This window comes from Triticum urartu, chromosome 7A (genome assembly GCF_056163025.1).
Source record: "Triticum urartu cultivar PI428250 chromosome 7A, HENAU_Tu73, whole genome shotgun sequence".
NCBI classification, from domain to species: domain Eukaryota; kingdom Viridiplantae; phylum Streptophyta; class Magnoliopsida; order Poales; family Poaceae; genus Triticum; species Triticum urartu.
This window is the reverse complement of record NC_141879.1, coordinates 179,507,591-179,534,217: the sequence shown is the minus strand read 5'-3', so window position 1 is coordinate 179,534,217 and position 26,627 is coordinate 179,507,591. Positions and strand designations below refer to the sequence as shown.

The window sequence follows — 26,627 nt, the reverse complement described above, 5'->3', positions numbered from 1 at the left end:
TGACCTCCGCAAGGGTACCCCTTAACTAATGATTTCATTGTTCTTTTGAACCATTTGTTGTTCAAAGATAGAGTGAATTCACATTTTACCTCATGAATGCGATGACACTTTCTAAATTTTTACCAAGTGTAGTCGAAATTTCTCCAAGCTACTTATTTAAGCAACTTTGTTCTCCCCTAAAATTTGCCCTCGGTTTTATCTCGTTAACAATTATATCATTGTTTTGTCAAATGCGTCTCACTATCGGGGTTGATCAGTGGCGCGGGATACTGTATCCGGGTGTGTCTAGAGCACATCTAGATGTGCTCTAATTATTGCACATCTAAGTGAGTGAATTAAGTATAAAGAGAAAAAAAAGAAAATATTCACACGAATCTCAATGTAAAATCAATGACATATGACTTAGATGTGCAATACTTATGGCACATCTAGATGTGCTTTAGCAAAACTGTACCCCTTAACTAGTGATTTCATTGTTCTCTTGAACCATTTGTTGTTCAAAGATAGAGCAAAATTCACATTTTACCTCCTGAATGCGATGACACTTTCTACATTTTTACCAAGTGTAGTCAAAATTTCTCCAAACTAATTTGAGCAACTTTGCTCTCCCCTTAAAAAAAGCAAATTTGCCTAGGTTTTACTTCCTCCGTCCGAAAATACTTGTCATCATAATGGATAGAAAGAGACGTATGTACTATCTTGTTAACAATCAAATCATTGTTTTGTCAAATGCATCTCACTGTCTGGGCTGAACAGAGGTAATTCCTCAGGGTGCCTGAATAATCCTGCTTAGCAGCAGTAGCACACTTCGTTCTCGATAATAAGAAACAGAAAAACAGCATCACGCTTCCTCCTGTCGCCAGAAGCACGCCTCTGACTCTGAACCCATGTGAGCTTCTACATCAATGTTGCCTGATAGCTTGCTTGAATCAATAGCCACATGCTAAATTTACGTTGTCGCCAGAGTCATCTATATTTACAGGGCTGAACTATAAAAATAGGCTGATTAAAATTGGTACAAATATTATGTCAATTTGTAAGAAAAGACGTACACCAGCAGGTTGACGCGTGGAAAACCCAAAATAAGCACTTCTATAGAAAGGTGCAGCATCAGGCGTCAAAATGCAAGATGGATCATGAACCAATAGAGAGAATTGATTCAACTATATATTTCTATAAACAACTCAGGGTCGCCTGCGCATGCATACGCACCGTCGATGAGACCCTCGACCAAGGCGCTCACTCTAATTGTCCAATCTCAAACTCGCTCCACCAATCTCACCACCCAATTATCAGAAACAGGGTGTGTGCCTAGCAAGAATACATAATAATAAATCATGGATACTAATCAGGCATGATTTAGTATCTCGGTGGCGCTGGCGGCATCCGGTTTGGTGTGCGTCTGCTGCTCGAGTTGGGATCCCCATTTTCAGAGCGTCTGCGACTGTCAGCGCTTCTCGATCTTGATTCGATGTTTGGGGCAGGGCCATTTGCTGCAGAATCGAAGGCTGACCTCCAGTCCTCACCAGGGCGGCCAGGTGTCCTGGGGCTCTCTGTAAAAGATTTCCATTTCAAGTTGTTATAAATACAACAATATGCATATCAGGTGGAACCTCCTCAACCTAAACTGCCTAAGATACCCTAAATCTTACAGACCGGTCAAAGAAAATTAGTACTGCCTCTTGAAAAAGTAGGACATGATTTTACAGTTCAAGTTTGAAGTTTGACAGTAAAGATTACACGTGTTTCTCAATACAAATCCAATGCACGTGTTTCTCATTACAAATCCAATGCTACATATCATAGCAGACGCATTACTGGATTATGTGTGGTCAAACTACACCCCACATTTCCTGAATGAGGTAGGCAAACATCCAAGTAAAAGCCAACTTGGTGATATTATTCAGACAAAAGGGGGAAAATCAGCTTACCAGTTTCAGGACTGTCATTTGAGTAAGAAGAAGCAGCAGCTCGATTGTCATGGATACTAAGTTGACGTGTGAGCTTTGACAGCAGAGATGATTGCTTTTGGTACTTTTCCCTTCTACGTTTAGCATTGTGGTCTTCTTGGAGAAGTTCTTCAATTTTTGCATTGCTTTGCCCGCTGGCAATGAGAAACATGTGAAGGTATGAAATGCAGAGATACGTGAAATTTTAAAGAAAACTTAAACATTGGATCTCCATCTATCATGCAAGCAGACTATGATAAATATGGAATAATGCATCATCAAACTGTTTCACAAAAAAAAATCCGAGAATCAAAAATTGGATGCCTGTAGCCCTCTACGGACAGGTTCCTTAGTCATAAATCATCCTTTTCATACTAGTACCAAAGAAGAGATAAAAGCTATCCGGATTTCCTTTCCCATATGATGGCTAGCATATAGAATTAGGTACTGTATAAGAGTTAGCATGCATTCCAAAGCAGCTTGTATTCACCTTTTTCAATCGAATAGAACTATACTCAAACATGAAATAATAGAAGAAAGTTTAAAGACAGGCACATACAGTATGCTAATCTCCAGAAGAAATTAAAACTGTATTTCTGGACAGAGCATTCACCTTATAGAACTATATAGCTGGTTCAACATATCCTCCTTTGCTTTCTCCACTTGGCAGAGCACAATAGCCTGATAAGCAAACAAATAAACTTTGATGAAGACTCACCCCAGATCATTAGGTCAAGTGAACTAAATAAAGCTATATAGAACACAAACCTTCGGGACATTTGCTGCTAGACTATTTAAAACAGCCTCAACATAACCGCGAACTTCTTGAGACATCCACCTAAGTTCTTCTTCAGGATCAGCTGGTCTCCGTATCATTGCATCCTTTCAAATGTAACAGGGATCAGATGTGACTTGCAAACAAGAGAAGATTCTATGTCGACACGTCAAAAGAAAATCAACTGTGCATAAGCTAGAACTTACTGTGGAGCTATCTGTCTGGCTTTGCTTCAGCGGTCCACCCTCAGTATTTGCAGCCTTGAAAGAACCACCTTTGCTTTGAATTACAGCTTTTATCTTATTTACCCACTCAACCTTGTCAGCAGTGCTCTCAGCCTTCAATACAACAGCGCTATGAGCTGCAAAACAAGAAAACCAGTTTATGAAATGAAAAATGAAGTAAACATGATGCTATAATGTTCAGGGGTGTTAACCTTTAAGAACTGTCTTATAGGCGACCCTGTTAGTTATCTTGAACACAAGGCTTGGGCCTTTTTCAGGTCCATTAGCCTTTTTTGAATCCTTTAAGCTTTTAGAAGGTTCTTCCTCATCTACTTCCTCGAGGTTGCATTCCTACACAGTACACCATACAAAGTTGCTGGATCAGTTCAAGTTTATATATAAATCTTAAGAGTTACACGTGCAATGCTTCTTTGGACATGCTCTTCCCGGTGGAATTAAGGAAAGACAATAAACTACTGAACTATTAAAACACTAACACGAAACTGAGAAATCATGCAACATCATTACCAAGTACTCCCTCCGTTCCTAAATATAAGTCTTTTTAGACATTTCAAATGGATTACAACACAGATGTATGTCACTGGCGGAGGGTAGTGGATGCGAAACTGGGCCACGACCCCCCCTTCCAAAATTACAAAAAGAATTTTATACTAGGTATATTCACTACTTTAGCACAACCCATGAGATAATGCCCAGTAGCAGTCTAGGAACAGCGTCCATCCCCGATTCTCCACGGCTCCGATAGACTGCTACTGCAGGGCTAGATCACTACCAGGCCACAGCTATTGTGAACCGTCGTCCGCTGACATGATTTGAGCAACCGACCATTGCGAACTCGTCCGTTCATCTGATGACCTCCTTGGCTCCTCCTCTTTATCGACTTGTGTATCCCCTTCTTAACGGTTGGAGGCTTGGAGCTGCACACCGCTGACGCCGGCAAGCCACCACGCCGGACGGTGGACGCACCAGCACTAGCGCGCACTGTACCTTAATCCTCTTGCTGGGTTGCGGCTCCTTGTTGATTGAAACCAAACGCCTTGGAGCCTGCTGGTTGGTGCTTCGTGCTTGCCTTGCTAATTACTTGGTTAGTTTACTACAGAAAGTGTATGTCCTATTTTTTGATTGGAACGGAGAGAGTAACTGAGAAGCGAGGTGTGATGATAATTTATTCATATAGATGTCCACTGCATCGGTTAAATGCTGGAAAATTTGATGCATTATAAATTCCTGATTTAGATATATAGCAACAATGGAAACGGCATATTATTTAGTCATAAATTATGGGATCCCTACAAATTATCGCTTACACATGTTCTATGATGAGTAGCTTTTTCATGCATATGGTGTGTTTTTAGATGGATTTGGCCCCCTCTTGTGTTTTGGTCATGCTCCGCCACTGATGTATGTAGACATATTTTAGAGTGTAGATTCACTCATTTTGCTCTGTATGTAGTCACTTGTTTTTTTTCGAGAAAACGCAAAAGACTTTTGCGTTTCATTGTATTGAAAAGAAGGGGTTTGGTACAATCCTCCTAGGAGGCAGATTTACAAGGTGAGTACAGGCACACTAGTGAACATCCCAGGCCTGTGGCAAGATAGCCCGGAGCCCGAAGGCTCCAGCTCTGGCCCAGAGTGCGGCCTCTTCCTTAATCCTAGCAGTTAGGGAGGTAACCGACGGTGGTGTGCCTTCAAACACGCATCCATTGCGATGCTTCCAGATCATCCAAGGGACGAGCAAGGCAGCGGAGGCCAATCCCTTGTGCATAGGTTTAGGGGTGTCATGTTTTGCAGAGCGCCACAAGTCATGGAGAGTGGCACCATCAGTGGGCAGCAGGCAGGAGAGGCGTAGCCATGAGAGGATCTCGTGCCACACTACGCGGCTGAAAGGGCACTCCAGGAGTAGATGGTGAATCGTCTCCGGGGCCTGATCACAAAGTGGGCAGCGCTGTGGGTGCGGCAGGTTGCGTCGCGCTAGGCGGTCGGCCGTCCAGCACCGGTCGAGGTTGGCAAGCCAGTGGAAGAAGCGTACCCTAGGCGGTGCCCAGCACTTCCATGTAAGCTTCCAAGCCTAGCATCTGGTTGAGCCATGAAAAGTGGCAAGGTATGCAGACTTGGCGGAATACTCGCCGTTCGCGGTCCACTTCCAGCGAATGCGGTCTGGTGCGTCGCTGAGGGCAGTTTCGGCGAGCATGTGCCAAAGGCGTAGGTATTCTCCAATCTCTGGGATGCCAATCATGCCGTGGATGTCCGTGGCCCATTGGTTCGCATGAAGGCCGTCCGCAACAGTTCTTGACTTGCGACGTCGTTTGGGGATGAGAGCATAAAGGAGAGGCGCGATCTCGCGGACCGCACGCCCGTTGATCCATCTGTCCTCCCAAAACAGGGCATGTTGGCCATCGCCAATAGTCATGGCAGTGGAGGCGAAGAAGAGCGCGCGCTCCTCGGGCGCGAATTGCAAGTCAAGGCCGCTCCAGGCCCTGCTATCGTCAACTCGGCTGAGCCATTGCCACCGCATGCGAAGGGCGAGGCCGGTGCGCTCGAGGTCGTGAACACCGAGGCCGCCGAACTGGATAGGCCGACAGACACGCCGCCAGTTGACGTGGCAATTGCCGCCATTGGCCTCGGTGCGGCCAGCCCAGAGGAATCCTCTTTCAATCTTCTCCAAGAGTTTGATGGTCTTCTTTGGCGGCGCAAGCACAAGTAGCTGATGTATGGGGATCGCGCTCAAGACCGCCTTGACGAAGGCAAGGCGGCCGGCTTTGTTCATGAGCCAAGCTTTCCAGGAGGGTAACTTCCCAGCGACTTTGTCGACAACGGGTTGGAGCTGGGCAGCAGTGGGGCGACGCAGCGTGAGCGGGATGCCCAAGTAAGTGAGCGGGAATTCGACGATGGGGCATCCCAGGTGCGTGACAACATGAGCAGCGTCCATGGTGTCGCAGCGGATGAGGGCCGCAGCGCTCTTCTGGAAGTTCACGTGCAGGCCGGAGGCGCGCCCAAAGAGCTGCAAGATCTCCTTCACCGCCGCAATATCATCCGGCGAGGGGTGGCATAGGAGAATTACGTCATCGGCGTAAAGGGATATGGTAGGAATGGCGTGGCGCGGGTGGAGCTGCTGCATGACCCGGAGCTCGATCGCGCGATGGAAGAGCCTGCCCAACATATCGACAGCCAGGACGAAGAGCTGTGGGGAAACTGGATCACCTTGGCGCAGTCCACAGCGGTGCCAAATCGCTGGTCCGGGGTTGCCGTTGAGGAGAACCTTGGTGCTGGCCGACGACAGGAGAAGGGCGATCCAATCAAGGAAGCGGTTGCCAAAGCCATGGCATCGCAGCACCTCAAACAGGAAAGGCCACGAGACGGAGTCGAAAGCCCGCGCCAAGTCAAGCTTCAGAAGCACGCGAGGGGCACCAAGTTGATGCAAAAGCCGCGCGGATTGACGCACAAGGATGAAGTTGTCGTGAAGACTTCGCCCGGGGATGAACGCGTTCTGGACGTTGCTGACAAGATTGTTGAGCTTGGGGGCTAGGCGGAGCGAAAGCAGCTTGGCCAGGACCTTGGCAACAATGTGAATTAGGCTTATGGGCCTATAATCCCCCAGGCCATTGGCATCGGCGCGCTTGGGGAGGAGCGTAATTAGCGCCTGGTTAAGGCAGCTAAACCCGCGGCCACGCAGCGCGTAAACCTGGTCAAAGACACATCGGAGGTCGTGCTTGATGACCGGCCAACAGGAGCGAAGGAACTCCGCGGTGAAGCCGTCCGGGCCGGGCGCCTTGCGAGACGGCAAGCTTTTGATGGCTTGCCAAATCTCATCTTCACTGAATGGCGCGTCGAGGTCCTCCAGGTTTGAGGGCTCAATGAACTGCGACAGGTCAATGGTGCGGTCACGTGGCACGTCCGTCCCAATCCGGCTATCGAAGTGCTCGAATGTGGCCGCGGCCATGTCGCTGGGATCAGTGAGCACGGCGCCATCGACAGAGATGCCATGGATCCAGTTCTTCTGCTTGCGGTACGTGCACAGGCGATGGTACAACATGGTGTTCGCGTCGCCGTCTTTGAGAGATGCAATGCGTGCGCGCTGCCGGGCGATCGTCCGCTCAAGGGAAGCAAGGCCAAGGTAGGAGAGCTTGATCTGACGACGCAGCCAGTCTTCATGCGGTGATAGGGCGCGTTGTTCTTGCGCGGCGTCGAAGCGGAGCAGCAGCTCGCGAGAGATCGCAAGCTGGTCTCGCACGTTACCAACGGAACGCGCGCTCCAGCTGGTGAGTTTACGCGTTGTGGCCTGCATGCGCCGTTTGAAACGCCGGAACGGATCGGCGTCATCCACCGAATGCCACGAGGTCGCCACGATCTCCAGGAAACCGGCGAGGCGAGTCCAGTACTCCTCGAAGTGGAATCGTCGGTGCGCTGATGGGAGAGGCGAGCAATCGAGCAAAAGGGGGGAGTGATCCGAGACGACCGAGGCGAGGCAACGCAGGTGGCATTCGACGTGAAGCTCATCCCAGTCCGTGGAACACAGCACCCGATCGAGATGGACCAAGGTGGGCGGGCTCTGCTCATTGGACCACGTATAGCGCCGGTCGCTGAGGTAAATCTCCTTGAGCGCGAGGTCGTTGAGGACGCGTCGGAAACGCCCCATCATTCTCCGATTGAGATTGCCGTTGTTCTTGTCCTCATCACGGTAGATCATATTGAAGTCTCCGCAGATGAGCCATGGACTGGGGTAGGCGTCGCGGATGTCGCGGATCTCCTGCAAAAAAGCGATCTTGGCGTTGTTGTCCTGGGGGCCATAGACGATAGAGAGCCACCACAGCACGCTTGTGCCACCAGGGGTCGTAACCCGGGCGGAAATGGTGTTGGTGGTGAACATCGGGTCCGTGATCGACACGTCCCGGCTCTTCCACGCCAGCAGGATCCCGCCACGGGTGCCGCTCGCTGGGAGGTAAACATATTCATCAAACTCAGATCCCAACGTCTCAAGGACAGTTGACGAGTAGACGAATTCCATTTTAGTCTCTTAGAAGCAAGCGATCGAAGTGCTGGAAGTTACAACAAGCGAGCGAACTGCCGTACGTCTGGCACGGGCGTTGAGGCCGCGAACGTTCCAATTGATGATTTTGAGGCCGTGATCCATTAGGAAGAGGTCGACGAATGGGCGCACATCGGCGCGGCTAGGCCTCGATCGGGCTGCCCGAGATCACCGTGGTGACAGGCGCCGTGGACGGGTCAGCGGGTAGCACGCGGCCTACAAGCGCGGCAATGGCCGTCAACACGGCATGAGAAAGGGGCGCAGCAAAGACCCCGTCGTATGCCTTCATGGCCTCGGCGGAGATCACTTGATCGGTGCCGATGATGCCAAGGGTGCGCAGTATCTGGACCTGCGCACGGCGCTCAGCGGTGGGCGGCGGGCTGGGCTTGGCCTTCGCAGTAGTGGCAGATCGTCCGCAGCGTGGAGAGAAGTTCAGGGGCTGCCGGCGTCGTTTGCGCGCAGGGTTGGGCAGGGCAGAGCAAGTCTGCTTTGTTGCCGCTGCGAGGAAGTCTCCAAGGGTCTAGGAGCTGACAGGGGCCGGCTGTCTGGTGCGTCGCAGAGTGATTGGCGGCGTGGCAAAACGCCCTGCGCTGCGCATCTAAGGCGCATGGGACACAGGGGTGGATTGCAGCGTTGACGGGCTTGGGGGAGCAGGCCTGCTGGCATGAGCATCAGGAGGCGTGGGCCTTTGCAATATGCGTCTGGGTTCCTGGGCCGCCGGGGAGGGGCAGCCCAAATCAGCGTCCCCGATGGCGGCGGCAGGATAGGGCGCAGGCGCGATGAGTTGCACCATATGATCCGCGTCCCGCGTAGCCGAGGAGGGGCTGGCATGCAGCTCAGACAGGGCCACGGGGGTGGACAAGGGCGCAGCATCACGCGTCGCAGTGGCGGGGCCGGCATGCAAAGCAGCAGGTACTTCATTGGCCACAGGAGTTGACGAGGACAGCGGATCAGCCTCGGGAGCCACAGGAAGCGGGGCCGGGACCTCACTAGCAGAGGATAAGCTGTCCGGATCCCCAAGCACGCAAGCATTGGCCAAGGTGGGTCCATCACCAGTTTGGCTGTCTCCCTGCGCGCATGGCGACGCGCAAGACTGGGCCGTTATGGGCCCGGCTGCAGGAGGAGTGTGGGCGGGCGCCAATTGGCTGTTGCCAGCTGTCGAGGTGGCAAGCACCACCGCAAGGGTGGGCGACCCGGTCGGTCTGGGATCCGCTGCAGCTGCAGCTTTGGCCAGCGCAGCCTGAATCCTGGCCCGCTTTTTCTTTCCGCCCCGCTTTCCTCTTTTGGCTTTGCGACTAGGGGGGTGGGCCCCCGCATGCGGCCATGCATCCATGCATCTGGCACGGGACGATACAGGCGGAGGCGCATGAGCAGCCGCGGCGGCGCGGGACGCCAGCCAGCCAGGGTCGACCGCCACGCCATCGGCCTGTAGGCGGTAGTCACTTGTTGGAATCTCTAAAAAGACTTACATTTGGGAACGGAGGGAGTATAAGTCTTTCTAGACATTTCAAATGGACTACAACATACGGATGTATGTAGACATATTTTAGAGTGTAGATTCACTCATTTTGCTTCGTATGTAGTCACTTGTTGGAATCTCTAAAAGGACTTATATTGGGGAACGGAGGGAGTAGAAAAATAATACTCCCTCCGTTCCGAATTACTTGTCTTAGATTTGTCTAGATACGGAGGTATCTAGCACTAAAATGAGTCTAGATACATCCGTATCTAGACAAATCCAAGACAAGTAATTCAGAACAGAGGGAGTACATGTAACAAATGCAAAACTTATGCACACCTCGAGAGTGATGACACCACGAAAATGCCTTTCCTCTTGCTTCTTTGTGTATCCAAGCTGATAAAACAGATGGTGAGCCCAACCAGGCATACAAACAAGTAAAATAATCAACAGCATGTGCCATGAAAATTATGAAAGCAATTAACAGTCTGAAAAAAATCCTTTCAAGTTCAAATGTATCAAAACACCACCAATCAACAAGTATGGAAGACTGACCAACCTTTCCACTCTTCTCATTTAGGACGAACCACCTCCTGCTCCACCCGTTAGCTTTTGCACTTTTCTTCAAAAGGTAACCTGAAGAAAAGGGGGGAATATGTTCATACGCCATACTAAAGTTGCATAGATCAGCATGTACATCAGTACATTATTACTGTGCATCAAGTACATGTTAGACTCCCCCATGTGGCATCGGTCTTATATGTAATTTTACTTTTTGGCTGGTGTTCCTTTGTGCAAAGGCTAGTGCTCTGCTATCTTTTCAGTTTTGCCAGGTCGGTATGTACGTGACTTGTACTATGATCCTTATGATATAAATGAGACATGTATTACCATGCAAAAAAAAGACTCCCCCATGTGGTTCAAAACTCAAAGTGCTCTATGATTCGAATTCTTGCGAAAATGTCCATGTTATTCTAAATGGACTAAGCTGACTAGGTGTATAAAGATGAATTTCATTTTACATGAAACAAGGATGTGCCCAGTTGCGTGAAGAAACATAAAAATATAAGCTGTCGTATTCATTTCATGGAACGAACGACATTTTGCACAAGTTCAACATTTAATAATGGATTTCCTTTATGACCAGACTTCAGCAGACAGATTTACTGCCTTCTTTTTTACCTGCAGTAATTTCACCAGCAGGACCAGCAACCTGCAAATTTGGTCCCTCTTTTGTGTCTTTGTCTGGACTTGGTTTTTCTTTCGTTGATTTTGAGCTACCGCCGGCTTGCTCAGATTTTGTTTGGGGACTGGAGGCCTAAAATCAAATAATAGTTTATATTAACCAAGGGCAACACGTGCTCTATGTCCACAGAGAAAAATGTATTACTATTGAATAATGAATATCATATTATATTTTCTAACAGAGACATGCAACTGTGCATCGTAAGAAAATAAGCATAAGCCATACCCTGTTTGTCACGGATTGTTCAGACTCTTGTCCTTTCTTGGAAGGTCGGTTTTTCATTTCGTCCTCACGGCGCTGCCTCTCCATTCTGCCACCAAACAAAAAGGGCAACGGCATGCATTCAACAATTTTATCATGAAATCAGCATAGTTTGGCAAAAGTAAATACTTGGCCAATTTCTTTAGCAAGCAAAGCAATTAACACATATTTTGTAGCACGAGGAAAAACATGCTAAACAGTGGGGTGACAAAGACAAGGATGACAGAGGGTTGAACCAGAAAATGCATACAGTTTTCTGGGATCACTTATAAAGGTAATAAGAGGGAGCTATCTGAAAATAGGATGAATACTTCCTCCTGAAGCATCTCAACGTAAGATAGATTGTGGGAAATGAAGTCACAAATTGAAATCGGAAACAATGAGGCTGAAACAGCAATTAAATGCTAGAGACCAAACAACAAATTACACAAAACTGAAAGGAGGGCTAGAAACATCAACAACCAACCTTCTTTGTACTAGACGGATGAAATGTTGAGCAGGAACAAAGGCACGCTCCATGTCAACAAGAGCAACTACCATCTTTTTGGCGTCACTTTTAAAGCTATCCAATGCATTCGATGCTATTGCAATGACCTAGAAAAAAAGGACAAAATAGAGTGTACACTCAGAATGGTCAAAGATGGAACCTATCAACAAGCAAGCAGAAAGGTGCTTCTCTAAAACATATAGGTGATACCTCACGCTTGAATGGAGGATATCTTCCAAGCCCAGGTGTGGCATTAGCGGACGCATTGACTATGTCCAACAATACACGGTGTACCTAGTAGCGTATGAACAGTAAAAAATAGTTTTGCCATGTCAGTAAACAAGATAAATATGTCAAAAGATTCTACGACCTTGCATAAGCACATGGATGCTTAAATATTAGGTCAACATAATAGGGAAGAAATGTCACGCTAATACCACCCAATATACAAAAAAACTGAACTAGAATTATGGAACTCTAATATTTGCAGCCTTGGAAGCACAAATTCAACATCAATTCTGTAAACCCAAATCAGGTAAGCTCAGCAAAAATGAAAGAACTTGATATCCAATCAAATATATCCAGAAAGAAATCAAATTGAGGATGTTTGTCTAATGTTGCCCCAAGGAGGGTAAAAGTGGATGTGGCGTAGAGCATAATAAACAATAGGGTTTGTCTAATGCTTTTCTTAAATTGAACATTAGCCTCAAGGGAAAAGGAGAAAGTCTAAACAAGTTTTACTTCCGTTGCCCAGGGATTGCATACCTCGTCAACACATAGTCGTGATGGCTCCTTTGCCATGTCTAGTACTATTTTTATTAATGACCTCAACCCTTTCTCTGGAGATATCAAATATGGTTGATAACCGTCGGCTTCCAGGACAATCTAGAAAATCAAGAGAATAAAACTTTTTTATAAAAGGCAGAAAATTGCTACCGTAGTTTATCTTAGAAGTGAAAGTGGCCCTACCCTTTTGACATTGTTGAGATCAAAATGTCTGTCCAATGGTAGCTGTTTAATTCTGTCTGGAAACTTGCCTTCAAAACTTGCAACAATTTTCCACCCAGACCCCTTTCATATGGAAAAAAAATGCACTAATCTTGTAATCAATTATTCAATTTTTGGGGGCATAATTCAAATATAGAAGAAGTCTACTTTTGAAGTTAGCCACTAACCTCGCCAGATGTAATATGAGCAAGAAACTTATCTTCAAATTCCCGGCACAGCTCCAACGCAACTGCTCGGGTTCCTTCAGGACTTTGTACCATAGATTCTCCGAGCCTTGCCAGCTCAGCTTGCACCATCTGGGATTTACCCTGAAGGCTGAAACAGTAACGCTTATTACTGAATTAGCATCAATGCGGAAAGGGACAGACTTCATGTAACTCTATGCATATATCAAACTAATAGATGTACCGTTAAAGCATGAGGCAAGATTCTTACCCAGTCAATAGGTTAGGAAGACGCACTTTCATCCTTTTACGTATCTGCTTAGCAATGGTGCTAACCAGAGAAACTCTACCTAGCTTACTATGGGGAGCTCCAGTTAAGATGGACTTGAGGGTCTCAGCTTCAGCTTGCCATGCTGTTTCCAGCGAGTTCTCAGAACCAACTGATCCAGATTGTGCCGATGCAATTGCTACAGATTGTCCTACCAGAGCGACCCACTCAATGTCAGGAAGGTTTTTTGGGCCCTTGTTCAAGAGAAGGGCCTGAACACAAGCTATAGTTTTCGCATCTCCATCTGCTTGATCAATCTTGCTTAAGATACCGATAGTTCTCGAACCTACAGCGAGTGGAAAACATCATTTACCAAAGAACAAAGTGTGGTGTTATTATTGATGATATTTTTTCCAGTTCAAAAGACAAACCATCTGGATCAATATCCTTCGCCAGCCTAATAGCTCGAGATGATGCAACTTCAGCTGCTTGTACCGCAGGTATCACAACTAGCAGTATTGCATCATTGTGCCCAGCATAATCATTGATCTAAATTGAAAAGGAAGTCAGCATTGAGTAGCGGAAAGTAAACTAGTATAACGAAATTAAAGAACTATTTTTGACATGCTGTCAAAGTAGGCAAGTAAGAATAGTTCAAAAGGCTCCAGAAAAATATAATGATACATAACTGCATAAAAATGATTTCCACACGACAAAATTTGTGTGAAGCTAACATTGTAATAATAAGATATATAAATCACGTATATGGTACAAGATGTTTATGTCGAGACTATATCAATATATTTTGAGCAGTCGTCATGATTGGCTACTGTAAGCTACTCTAATATTCTAATATCTCAGCATTAACATTATATCAGAACTAGTTGACAAGTAAAGTGTCCATATTTAAATGCTTACCATTGAATCATCCACAGCTCGCTGATCTAACCCAGGTAAATCAATCAGTTTTAGCGGGGGAGCTGAAAACATAACAACAAAATGTACAATGAGAGATTGAGTGGTTTTAACAAAGCACCACAGCAAATACTAAGGGCAAACAGAAATAATAAGAACAGATTTAGTATAGAAACTACGCAGAGGAATTATCAGCGATGAAACATCAAAACACTTAATTGTGGAAAGAAATGGACAGCTCATGCTTCAGCAATTACACACATTGCAAGATTTTTCTGTTGCTATTTCCCACAGCACACACAATACAAGAAACATAAATATCATAGCCCGATTTAAATGCTAGCTGTTTCATACTACAAGTACAAGGAGCACTCACTTCATGTACTAAAAATGTCGACATGTCCTCTGTACCAGTCTATAATCTATGCTGCTATGTTCATTGCTAATTGAAGGATAAGCAGGTATAGGTTCACTGAAATCATTATATTAAATTAATGGACAAACCTGTGCTCGTTCTCAGCTTGAGCAAAATCTCATCTGAGCGGCCCCTGCCAGACACACTCTTGCTGAGCCTATCCTGCAGAGAATGCCGCAGAGCACCTGCACATGAAAAAATTCAGCACCAGGTCGAACCGAAGTTGGTGATCATGCTAAACAAGGCTGTGAGATCCTACTGACTTGCGGACACCTGCTGCGACTTGCTATCGATCTGCAGCACGATAGACTTGGTGCTGAGGCCCGGTTCCCTCTGCAGGTCCACCACGATCGGCGCCCTGGTTGCCCCGTTCTCCCCCGTCGGCTGCACCACACAACACCACCAATCCAATACAATCCAATCCAATCCGATTAACAGACAACTCCGAGGGAGAGATATATGGAAGAAGTGGGGAGCCAAGCTACTGGACTAAAGGCTCACCAACACGGGATGGCCGATGAGGCTGTTCAGCACGGCCGACTTGCCTGAACCCTGCACAAACAGATCGGAGCGATCAGATCGGGGCACAAGGCGACGGTTCTGAGGCGCGGGGGGGCCGCCGGCCGGCACTTACGACGTTGCCGAGGACGACGGCGTTGAGGAAGGTGGACGGGCGCCTGGGCGCGGCGTCGTCGGAGGGGTCGTCGTCGGCGAGGAGCGAGGCCGCCTGGCGTATCGACTCGGAGAGCTGCGACAGCTCCTCCATGGCCTCCATGGTGGGTCTCTACAGCCCCGGCGGAGGCGGATCGGGCGCGGCCGATGGATCGAGGGGCGCGGCGGCGGCGGAGACCTGGCCCTCGTCGGCCTGACGCGGGTTTGAAATCCGGTCCGCCGATATGGGGGAGGCGAAACGTGGACGAGGGAGAGAGATAGGGGAGAGGAGAAGAGAGGGACGGGGGACGAGGGACGGGGGAGTAGTCGTTTGCTTGCTTGGCTGCGAAGGAGGCGTTCGACTCGAGTCAGTAGTGCGGTCGGGAGTCCGGACGTGCGTGCGGTCCAGCCGGTTCGGGTAAGCAATGAAGGCTTGGGCCTCGTCGTCCTGTCTTGCTTGGATGGGAACACGGAGCAACTTAGGGATTCTCCAAGAAAAAAACACTTAGGTCTTCTTTGGTTTATACGAATTTTATAGGATTTCTATAGAATAGGATTTATATAAGAAATTTTTTTTAAGCCATTTGGTTTGTAGGAATTGATTTCTATTCATATGTAGGATAGAAATCAATCCTTCACATTTTGGAGGAAAAAACATTAGCTAAGATTTAATTGAAAAATTCCTATCCTATGCATTAAATGACATCTCTTTCTCTATAGGAATTGAGATACATGTCATCTCACTTCCTATGATCTTCCTATTCCTATAACATTCCTATCTTATGAACCAAAGGAGGCCTTAGCCCACCTTTGGTTTGGTTTGTAGTAAACCTGAGGATGGTTTGAAAACCGGGAGCAACTAGTTAACGAGCGCTTCTTCAGGAGCCTCGCAACGATCAGCGCCACTTGGCGCGCTCTCAGCTATTCGCCACGTGTCGTGCTCTAGACGTTTTCTTCAGATTTTTTTATTATTTTTTCACACCCGTTTTCGGCATTTTAAACGGGGTTTTTCCGGGTTTTTTCGACGTTTTGGTTTTCCCCCGATCTTCCTTAGCTTTTCGATCAAAAAAAATTCGAAAAAAAATTGCGCGAAAAAAACGCATTTTCTTTTTTCTTTCTTTCGAAAGTCGCGGTTTTTTTCCCGCGAGAGGCACGGTTGTGCTTTAGCGAGAGTCGCGCCGTGTCTTTCGGAAACAGGAAAAAAACGTGTTTTCTATTTTTTCGCGAGAGTCAGGGTTTTGCTTCCGCGCGAGGCACGGTTGTGCTTTCACGAGAATCACGGCAGTGCCTCTCGGAAAGAGAAAAACAAAACGCATTTTCTATTTTTTTTTCTTTCGTGAGAGTCACGGTTTTGCTTCCGGAAGAGGCACGTTTGTGCTTTCGTGAGAGTCACGGCCGTGCCTCTCAAAAAGGGAAAAATACGCGTTTTTTATTTTTTTTTCTTTCGCGATAGTCACGGGTGTGCTTTCGCGAGAGTCACGGCCGTGCCTCTCGGAAACGGAAAAAAACGTGTTTTCTGTTTTTTTTTCCTTTCACGAGAGTCACGGGTGTGCTTTCGCGAGAGTCACGGCCGTGCCTCTCGGAAACGGAAAAAAACGTGTTTTCTGTTTTTTTTCCTTTCACGAGAGTCACGGTTTTGCTTCCATGAGGGGCACGGGTGTGATTTCGCGAGAGGCACGGGCGTGCCTCTTTCGGAAAGGGAAAAAACCATGCTTCCGGTTCGGTTTTTTCGTTCGGTTTTTTTCGTCTGGTTTTTTCTGAAAAAAAAGTTCGTCAAAACCTATCAACATGGGATCTAGTTTTGAAGATCTCGACGCGAGGAATCCAATGGTGAAAATGGTTCGAGATTTGGACGCACGGTTTAAAAGATAAAACATTTTGAATAAACAGATCTACGAAAAAAGGGAAAACTCCCAGGTTGCGACAAGTGGCGTGCTGCATATGCGCCACTTGTCGCAATCTGAGAAAGTGGAGTGTTCTTTGTAACGAGTACTTTTTAATTAGTGATTTCATTGAAAACCGCATCATACCTCAACTGAACCCACACGAAATTTTATGTCAACCCAACCACAATTAAACCCGTTTAAAAAATTATCAACCCAGTTAAAACCAAACCCATCCGATCTTTCCACCAAACTGAACTAAACCGAGTGCCCATTTATGGGTTAAAACCATTTTCTAAAGTGGGTTGAAAACTGTTTGCTCTAATGGGTCAACACATCAGCTTGCAAGGTAGCATCAGGTGGTTCAGGAAGATGGGCACCCGCAAGGTCCCGTTCGAATTCATACCTGACAAGCTGCCATAGAACCTTGTCACCGTGCCCGCCGTCTGGCCATCAATGGCGAGCCCACCTCCTCACCCGCTGCAGAACATAGGAGCAGCAGAGGAGCAAAGTGATAGCGCGGTGGCAAGAGCTACGACGGCAAAGCAGCAGCGAGTGGCGATGCCTCTAAATAAGAATCAGGCGGCTGCTGCCATGGACGGACAGAGCCCAGACGCCAGTACTCCATGTGCTCCGGTATGTGTCCACCGGCACCTCCGGCAGCTCCGGTCTTGACGCACAGAACACATGAAGCAAACCAAGGAAACGAGCGATGATGCAGCGCGAGGGACGGCAGTGAGGGTGGGTGCGCGTGTATGACCGCGCGACCCAGAGGGCAAGCGTCGCGTCGTGCACATCGTGGACAGCCCGACGGTGGCCAACGGCGGGTTCATCCAGGCGCCGGGGAAACCGACCAACCAATCCAAGTCTGGCGGCCTCTGCGACCTCTGCAGGGACGCCGTCGTGCAAGAGGAGGAGCCATAACTCCATCCGCCGAGCGCGACGTAGAAGCCTTCCAGCAGCTCCGGCCCCGCGCCGAACCTGGCAGCTGACAGGTCCCAGAAGATGTCGACCTTGCCGTCGTCGATGTCGAGGCTCTTGGAGCCCTTCTTCTTGGAGAAGAGCCAGAGCTTGATGTCCGCCTTGTAGAGGCTCTGGACGCCGATGCTGAGGCCCTACCCCATGAGACTCTTGCTCCAGGTGACCGAGATGACGCGGGGCCGGCCGGCAAATTGCGTCCGGTAGAGGCGGGTGACCAGGTTCTGCGCAGCGCCCTTTCCTACGCTGCTCGACACCAACCATGTCCGCTGTTACGGGCAGCCGTGGAGCAAACAGGCCTAAACAGTTCTCACAATTTGGGTATGACCCATGGGTTAAACTATTTGGAATCGGAACTGTTTGAACCCATACCTGATTATACCCAACCATTTGATACACAAAACCGAATTAAACTGAACCAATGTCAGAGTCAGCCCGTTAACACCCAAACTACACATACCCACATAGAGAAACCGACCCAACAAACCCGGTTATAGCAAAACCATTCTCAGATTTATGGTTTGTAGGAAGAAACTCCCTGTTACGTATTCTTTCAAGTTCAAATGCCGAGCGAAAATTATGGAAGTTTCTGTGGAAAATAGCTGTATCGGGGAAGGTGAGAATGTTCCTCTGGCGATTGTCTAAGCACTCACTGCCGATAGAAGATGTGAGGGTCCATAGACACATGTCAACTACATCGTCGTGTGGCCTCTGCGGAATGCCGGATTCATGGAGACACTCACTCTTGGATTGCACCATGTCGAGGTGCACATGGGCTCTTGCTGATGATGAGCTACTACATAAAATGTCAACCAACACTTAGCCTTGTGCAAAGACGTGGCTTTTTAATCTGATGGATGTGTTGTCCCATGATCAGTATGTGCAACTGTCGGTAACGCTTTGGGCGCTTTGGTCGGCTCGCCGCAAAGCTATACATGAAGGACTCTTCCAGAGTCCTCAGTCCATACATGCTTTCATCAATAGCTTCATCAACGAGCTAAACTTGATCAGGGAGAACCAACATATACATGCGCACCGGGGCGGATCAAGGGCCACCCATCCTCTCTGACCCAAAGCACCACCGGCCAGTTCCATGAAAATCCATGTTGATGCGGCAGTTCTGAAAGGAAGAGAGGGATCTACAACGGCTGTTTGTCGAGACAGCCTAGGCAACTTCCTAGGAAGTTCGGCATTGGTTATACAGGGAGTTGACGATTCCTCTATTCTGGAGACCATAGCATGCAGAGAGGCATTGGCATTGGCACAAGACCTCCAGCTACAACATATGATCGTAGCATCAGATGCCAAGCAAGTTGTCCAGGAGATAAACACCAGATCCAGAGGCAGAAACGGAGCAATTATCAGTGAGATTAACTCATATTCTAGTTTGTTTCAATGTAATTTTTCTTTTGAAAGTCGTGGGGCAAACTTAGAAGCTCATAAACTAGCCAAGCACTCGTTGTCTTTAGGTCTGGGGCGCCACGTTTGGTTTAGCCAATCCCATGATCTTGCTTGTATCCCACAATCTGTGGTATTCGATTAATAAAGCTTGGTGATCCTAAAAAACGTATTCTTTCAGGTGAGTTACCACAGGTGGTTGACGCGTCCCGGTGTTTTCCCCTATGGCGGCGGCCTAGGTTTCTCTAGTCCTCCAGCGATCTTTGCCGTGAGTTACCATTTTCTTCTCTTCCCTGAATCCACTATTGGCTTCTGTTTCTTCTCTAGCTAATCCAGGGGGTAGCTTGCCTGCCTTCCCGGCCTTGGTTGGACGAGGTCAATCTAGGGTTTTGGGCAGAATAGTCAAATTCTGGATCTTGTCCATGGCGAGTCCTTTCGATGGAAGTGGTTGTTACGCCCTCGATTTAATCCTACACTAATCATACACGCAAATGTGTATGATCAAGATCAAGGACTCATGGAAAGATATCACAACACAACTCTAGACACAAATCAAAATAATACAAGCTTTATATTACAAGCCAGGGGCCTCGAGGGCTCGAATACATAAGAGTCAGTGGAAGCAATAATATCTGGGTACAGACATGAGTTAAACAAGTTTGCCTTAAGAAGGCTAGCACAAAAGTAGCAACGATCGAAAAGGCAAGGCCTCCTGCCTGGGACCTCTTAACTACTCCTCAAAGCCGATGATGAGGACATGACTACCTTGGATACGACCAAAAATATTGCATACATTTATATTTATGAGGTGATTTCTAATGCAAACTATGTAATAATGTATTTATGTCATCCAGGACAAAAATACTTCAGAGACTTTTGTGCCATGTCTAATTGCAGGTGTATGGGACATTTGTACAATCCACATATGAAGATAAGGGAAAAAGAGAAGTTTAGGTGATGTTCAAAAAGTCCCCTCACGTCACTTTTGGGCCAAGAGAAGATAGAGTCCAAGTCTCTCACGTTCTGGATTAAGATTCGAACTGTGCAGACATACCTGACTCAAAACGCCAACAACTTTTTTATACGGACTCTGAATTGGGTGATTCTTTTTTTGTTTGAAAGTAGATTTCGTGCTCTTTCTAACACAATTGGACTCACCTTCAAATTCGCCTGGAGCGTTGATTTACAGACGAAACAATCTGACGTTGCAGCAGAATCCGAGTCAAACTACAAGCCCAAAGGTGTTGCATCACCTCCACTTGGGCCCATGAGCCTTGTACGACCTAGGGTTAGTTTTAGGCTGCCTTTAGATGTCCTCCCACCTCCTTAGCCGTCACCCCTTGCTCCTATATAAGTAGATCCATCTAGTAGCTTTTTTCTTGGGATTTGTTTAGTTAAAAGTTAGTCATTGCAACTTCGTGTACTTCGTTTGTGTCCAACGACCAGACCAAGACCGCTTTTGGATCCCCACCTTTATCAATACTTCATCTATATTATCATATTCTTGCTTGTTATTCTATTGCAGGCAGGAATAGACCTTGGTGGTCAGGCTGATCGTGCTTCTAGCATCGGCAGTAACCTCAGGAGATTGGTTTAGCGATTGCTAAGGCGCAACGTTGTGCACGTTTGTAGTTGGATCGTCAAAGTTGACTCCACCAAATCGATAGTTATCATCTCATCGAAAGATCGGGGCCCTCGCCTCTATCAGCCGAACTCCACGCAGAAACATCCTCGGGATCCTCTGGCTCTTGGACTCCATCATCTGGTTGCGATATCCGAGAAAAATAGAAAAGGGGGAAAAGAGGGAGCAAGCAACCATGAGTACTCATCCAAAGTACTCGCAAGCAAGGATCTACACTACAAATGCATTGGTATCAAAGAAATGGATAGTATCTATGGACTGAACTGTAGAATGCCAGAATAAGAGGGGGATAGCTAGTCCCATCGAAGACTACGCTTCTGGCTGCCTCCATCTTGAAGCATGTAGGAGAGAGTAGGTTCATCTGAAAGCAGTAACAACTACACTACTCTAATGCAAGCAGTAGAGGGAAAGAGTAGGCGATATCGGGATGAACAGGGGGGCTTGCCTAGTTGCTCTGGCAAGAAGGATGGGTCGTCATCGATGTAGTCGATCATGGGGGTATCGGCGGCAGTCTCAAGGTCTACCGAAAAGAGGTAACGGAGGGGGAACACAAATAAATAATAGAGCAATCAAAGCAACACAAAGCATAACATGGCAATACACGGTGCTAGGAGTGACCTAACATAGTAGGTGATACCGATGAAGGGGGGAAACATCCGGGAAAGTATTCCCGGTGTTTGACGTTTTCGGGCAAATGAAACGAAGGTGAGTTGTTGCATGTTCGCTATGCTAGGGATGCGTGACGGACAAACGGACTGCGTATTCGGATTCGTCTCGTCGTTTTGAACAACTTTCATGTATAAAGTATTTTTATCCAAGTTACGGTTTATTTTATTAATTTTTAAAGTTTCACCAATTTTCTAAAACTTTCTCGAATTGTTTTAATTTGAGTTTGACCAAGTCAATTGACTGGTCAAACAGAGAAGAGGGTAGCCCACATGTCATAGGCTATACCCAAAAAAATAAAAAAAATCTAACTTATTTAATTGGGGGTCCTACATGTCATCTACTACTAGACTAGCACTAAGCTACTCCTAAGCCAAACTAACCTAAATACTCCATCCGTCCGGAAATATTTGTCATCAAAATGGATAAAAGGAGATGTATCTAGATGTATTTTAGTTCTAGATACATCTTTTTTATACATTTTGATGACAAGTATTTTCGGACGGAGGGAGTACTAATTAACAGGACACACACCAACGCGCACACACAGCCCACTCGGCCATGGCCTTGGCCATGTCCAGCCGCAAGCAGCAGTGAGCAGCGCAGCAGTAGGGTAGCGGCAACACAACAACAGTTGCATCTTGCATCAGCAGGAGTAGCATAGTAGCGCAGCCAGGAGAGCAGCAGAACCCACTAGCAGTGCGAGCAGCACGCACACGGGTGTGGGCTCGCGCGCACACACATGGCGCAACCGGCGAGCGAGTGGCGTGGGCGCAAGGCACAACCAAGGCACAGTCGGTGAGCAGAGGGCAAGCATGGCGCGCAACGACGGCAGTAGCAACAGTAGAGTACTGCAAGGAGCAGCAGGCGCGCGTACGCGGACACTGAGCATCGGTCATGGTGCGAAAGGGGTCGAGAGAAACGGGATAGGCAATTATTCGATGTCTGAAACAAGGTGCGAAAGGGGTCAAGAGAAACGGGATTAAGTATGGCGTATGTTACCAAAATAGATCACTAGGAAGGTGGTCGTGATTTACACACGAGGCCACGCACGAGGAATAACTTTGGAAACCGGTGGTGCAAAGGAGAGTCAGCTTTCGATCCTATGGAGTTGTGGGTTATGGTCCCACCATGTGGGTTAAAGGTAGAAGGGGCGCTGACATCTTGCATGATCATGTAAGCAAGGCATGTCAGAGGATAGCCTGTCAGTTATGTCGGCACGATACCAAGGCGGGGGATGAAGAGAACCATTTTCTTGCTCGTTGAACGGGGCGGACCAATAGGCAAAGTTCTCGTCCATTGATGGCTACCGGAATGTCATCAATAATAGTAATAGGGTCTTGCTGACAGAATTGTACACCAAGGTGTTTACATAAGTAGGAGAATATTACTACTTAGATCATATAGATCACAAGAAAGTTTAAACCAAACAATGGAAAGGACAATATGATTATCATATTAAACGAAACAATGGAAAGGAAAATGTGTTTAAACACATATTGTAGTGGTATATCCTTCCCAAGGACAAGTAGAGTATTGATACGTCTCCGTCGTATCTACTTTTCCAAACACTTTTGCCCTTGTTTTGGACTCTAACTTGCATGATTTGAATGGAACTAATCCAGACCGACGCTGTTTTCAGCAGAATTGTTATGGTGTTATTTATGTGCAGAAACAAAAGTTCTCGGAATGACCTGAAACTTCAGGAACATCTATTCGGAAAATATAAAAAATCCTTGCAAAGGATGAAGACCAGGGGGCCCACCACCTGTCCACGAGGGTGGGGGGCGCGCCCCCCTACCTCGTGGGCCCCCTGGAGCTCCTCCGACCTCAACTCCAACTCTATATATTTGCTTTCGGGGAGAAAAAAAATCAGAGAGAAGAATTCATCGCGTTTTACGATACGGAGCCGCCGCCAAGCCCTAAAACCTCTCGGGAGGGCTGATCTGGAGTCCGTTCGGGGCTCCGGAGAGGGGAATCCGTCGCCATCGTCATCATCAACCATCCTCCGTCACCAATTTCATGATGCTCACCGCCGTGCGTGAGTAATTCCATCATAGGCTTGCTGGACGGTGATGGGTTGGATGAGATTTATCATGTAATTGAGTTAGTTTTGTTAGGGTTTGATCCCTAGTATCCACTATGTTCTGAGATTGATGTTGCTATGACTTTGCTATGCTTAATGCTTGTCACTAGGGCCCGAGTGCCATGATTTCAGATCTGAACCTATTATGTTTTCATCAATATATGAGAGTTCTTGATCCTATCTTGCAAGTCTATAGTCACCTATTATGTGTTATGATCCGTTAACCCTGAAGTGACAATAATCGGGATACTTACCGGTGATGACCATAGTTTGAGGAGTTCATGTATTCACTATGTGCTAATGCTTTGTTCCGGTACTCTATTATAAGGAGGCCTTAATATCCCTTAGTTTCCATTAGGACCCCGCTGCCACGGGAGGGTAGGACAAAAGATGTCATGCAAGTTCTTTCCCATAAGCACGTATGACTATATTCGGAATACATGATGTCGATGTCAAAACCGGCGGATCTCGGGTAGGGGGTCCCGAACTGTGCGTCTAAGGCGGATGGTAACAGGAGGCAGGGGACACGATGTTTACCCAGGTTCGGGCCCTCTTGATAGAGGTAATACCTTACGTCCTGCTTGATTGTTCTTGATGATATGAGTATTACAAGAGTTGATCTGCCACGAGATCAGAGAGGCTAAACCCTAGAAGCTAGCCTATGGTATGATTGTATGTTGTCCTACAGACTAAAACCCTCCGGTTTATACAGACACCGGAGGGGGCTAGGGTTACACAAGGTCGGTTACAAAGGAGGAGATATGCATATCCGTATTGCCTAGCTTGCCTTCCACGCCAAGTAGAGTCCCATCTGGACACGGGACAAAGTCTTCAATCTTGTATCTTCATAGTCCAGCAGTCCGGCCAAAGGATATAGTCCGGCTGTCCAGAGACCCCCTAATCCAGGACTCCCTCAGTAGCCCCTGAACCAGGCTTCAATGACGATGAGTCTGGCGCGCAGTGTTGTCTTCGGCATTGCAAGGCGGGTTCCTCTTCCGAATACATTATGGAAGAGTTTGAATACAAGGATAGTGTCCGCCCCTGCAAAATAAGTTCCACATACCTTCGTAGAGAGAATAATACTTCCACAAATCTAATCTGCTGACGCGTTTTGGTAGCATGACATCACACCACGGCCCGGTAATTATTTGAACCGTTTTTATTTAACTAGCCCCGCACATAACGCGAGGCAGTTTCTTGACACGTCTTGTCAAGGCAGAGATCGTGTTCCCCTTATCACGGGATTCTCATCAATACAAACGTGGGTAACCCAACCGCGCCTATTGGTATGACTCCTAGATCTTAGGCAAGTCTCGAACGGCCACGAGGAGGACGCCTGATATTCATCCCCTTTATAAAGGGGACAAGGCTTTTTCTTTTTCCCTCTTGTGCTCAATCGAATCCTTCCCCCGCCTCGAGTTCTAACACTCAAAGCTCAGGTCAGGTGCTTCGGACCTTCAATCATGTCTGGATCCAGCCTTCAAGGCCGGTGGGTGCCTTCCTCTGTCACGGAGGAGGACATCAAGAAGTTGAGGGAGGCCAGATATCTGACCGCTGAAATTTCGCATAGGCTGCCCGCCCGAGGGCAGGTCGTCCCTACTCCCGAACCCAACAAGAGCATTGTGTTCGTCTCCCACTTCCTCCGAGGATTAGGCCTCGCTCTGGATCCCTTTGTTAGGGGTCTTATGTTCTATTACGGCTGGATTTTCATGATCTGGCCCCGGATTCCCTTCTTCACATCTCGTCTTTTATTGTCGTATGTGAGGCCTTCCTCCGCATTACCCCTCACTTCGGCCTGTGGCTCAAGACCTTCGATGTGAAGCCGAAGATGGTCGAGGGGCAGTACGCAGCGTGCGGAGGTGCTCTAATAAGCAAAATTGCTGACGCTCCATGGCCAAAGGGTTCTTTTCCAGAGGTGTCCGGAGTGTGGCAACGGGAGTGGTTTTACGTCACAGCTCCCCGAAGTGCCAAATGGCTAGCTGCCCCCACCTTTCGCTCGGGTCCCCACCACAACTGATGTCATGGATCAGCAGGGGGCTAAGCTGGGGTCCAGCTAAGGATGTGCCAATACTGCAGAGCCATATCCGAGATCTCTTCGAGGGAGATTTCAGTCTGGTTATGGTAATGCAAGTTATGCTGGTTCGTCAAGTCCAGCCTTGCAAACGCTGGCCCCTCCGCATGTGGGAATTCAACCCGGAAGGACCGCGCACTATTCAGCATTTCCTCGGCATGACGCACGAGGAGATGTACAGATCGTTTTTCGGACCCCAAATAGAGTGTCCGGACACTACCGAGAACGTGGGCCTGAGTTGCAACCGCCCCACTGCCTGCTACGCCTTGAGCTTGCGTTGGTTTTCCCCGAAGAGAAAGGGATGATGTAGTAGAGTAGCGTAAGTATTTCCCTCAGTTTTTGAGAACCAAGGTATCAATCCAGTAGGAGGCCACGCTCAAGTCCCTCGTACCTGCACAAAACGATAGCTACTTGCAACCAACGCGATTAGGGGTTGTCAATCCCTTCACGGTCACTTGCGAGAGTGAGATCTGATAGATATAATATTTTTGGTATTTTTGGTATAAAGATGCAAAGTAAAAAGTAAAGGCAAAGTAAAAGGCAAAACAAGATTAAAGTGATGGAGATTGATATGATGAGAATAGACCCGGGGGCCATAGGTTTCACTAGTGGCTTCTCTCAAGAGCATAAATATTCTACGGTGGGTGAACAAATTACTGTTGAGCAATTGACAGAATTGAGCATAGTTATGAGAATATCTAGGCATGATCATGTATATAGGCATCACGTCCGTGACAAGTAGACCGAAACGATTCTACATCTACTACTATTACTCCACTCATCGACCGCTATCCAGCATGCATCTAGAGTATTAAGTTAAAAACAGAGTAACGCCTTAAGCAAGATGACATGATGTAGAGAGATAAATTCATGCAATATGAAATAAACCCTATCTTGTTATCCTCGATGGCAACGATACAATACGTGCCTTGCTGCCCCTTCTGTCACTGGGAAAGGACACCGCAAGATCGAACCCAAAGCTAAGCACTTCTCCCATGGCAAGAACTACCAATCTAGTTCGCCAAACCAAACGG

At 47.5% G+C, this 26,627-nt stretch overlaps 1 protein-coding gene across 1 annotated transcript; it reads right to left on the bottom strand.

Moving 5' to 3' along the window:
• Positions 1 to 1,073: 1,073 nt before the first annotated feature.
• LOC125522884 (dynamin-2A) lies at positions 1,074 to 15,216 on the bottom strand. The gene is made up of 22 exons (XM_048687928.2): positions 14,853 to 15,216; positions 14,720 to 14,770; positions 14,482 to 14,602; positions 14,308 to 14,403; positions 13,807 to 13,868; positions 13,320 to 13,437; positions 12,892 to 13,234; positions 12,624 to 12,771; positions 12,418 to 12,519; positions 12,214 to 12,333; positions 11,659 to 11,742; positions 11,428 to 11,555; positions 10,926 to 11,010; positions 10,637 to 10,772; positions 10,014 to 10,090; positions 9,794 to 9,850; positions 3,161 to 3,299; positions 2,931 to 3,085; positions 2,718 to 2,831; positions 2,563 to 2,630; positions 1,932 to 2,104; positions 1,074 to 1,553 (listed from the first exon to the last, which is right to left on the bottom strand). The coding sequence occupies exons 1-22, from the start codon at positions 14,991 to 14,993 to the stop codon at positions 1,360 to 1,362; spliced, it is 2,712 nt and encodes a 903-aa protein (XP_048543885.1). The 5' UTR covers positions 14,994 to 15,216; the 3' UTR covers positions 1,074 to 1,359.
• Positions 15,217 to 26,627: the final 11,411 nt, after the last annotated feature.

What these genes read in the sequence shown, in the direction of transcription:
- LOC125522884 (XM_048687928.2), bottom strand. Translation starts at nt 14,993, where the DNA reads ATGGAGGCCATGGAGGAGCTGTCGCAGCTCTCCGAGTCGATACGCCAG. An exon ending in CACGACTATGTGTTGACGAG is followed by an intron (nt 11,743 to 12,213) that starts GTATGCAATCCC and finishes ATACGCTACTAG; the next exon opens with GTACACCGTGTATTGTTGGA. An exon ending in ATCCTCCATTCAAGCGTGAG is followed by an intron (nt 11,556 to 11,658) that starts GTATCACCTATA and finishes CTTTTTTTCTAG; the next exon opens with GTCATTGCAATAGCATCGAA.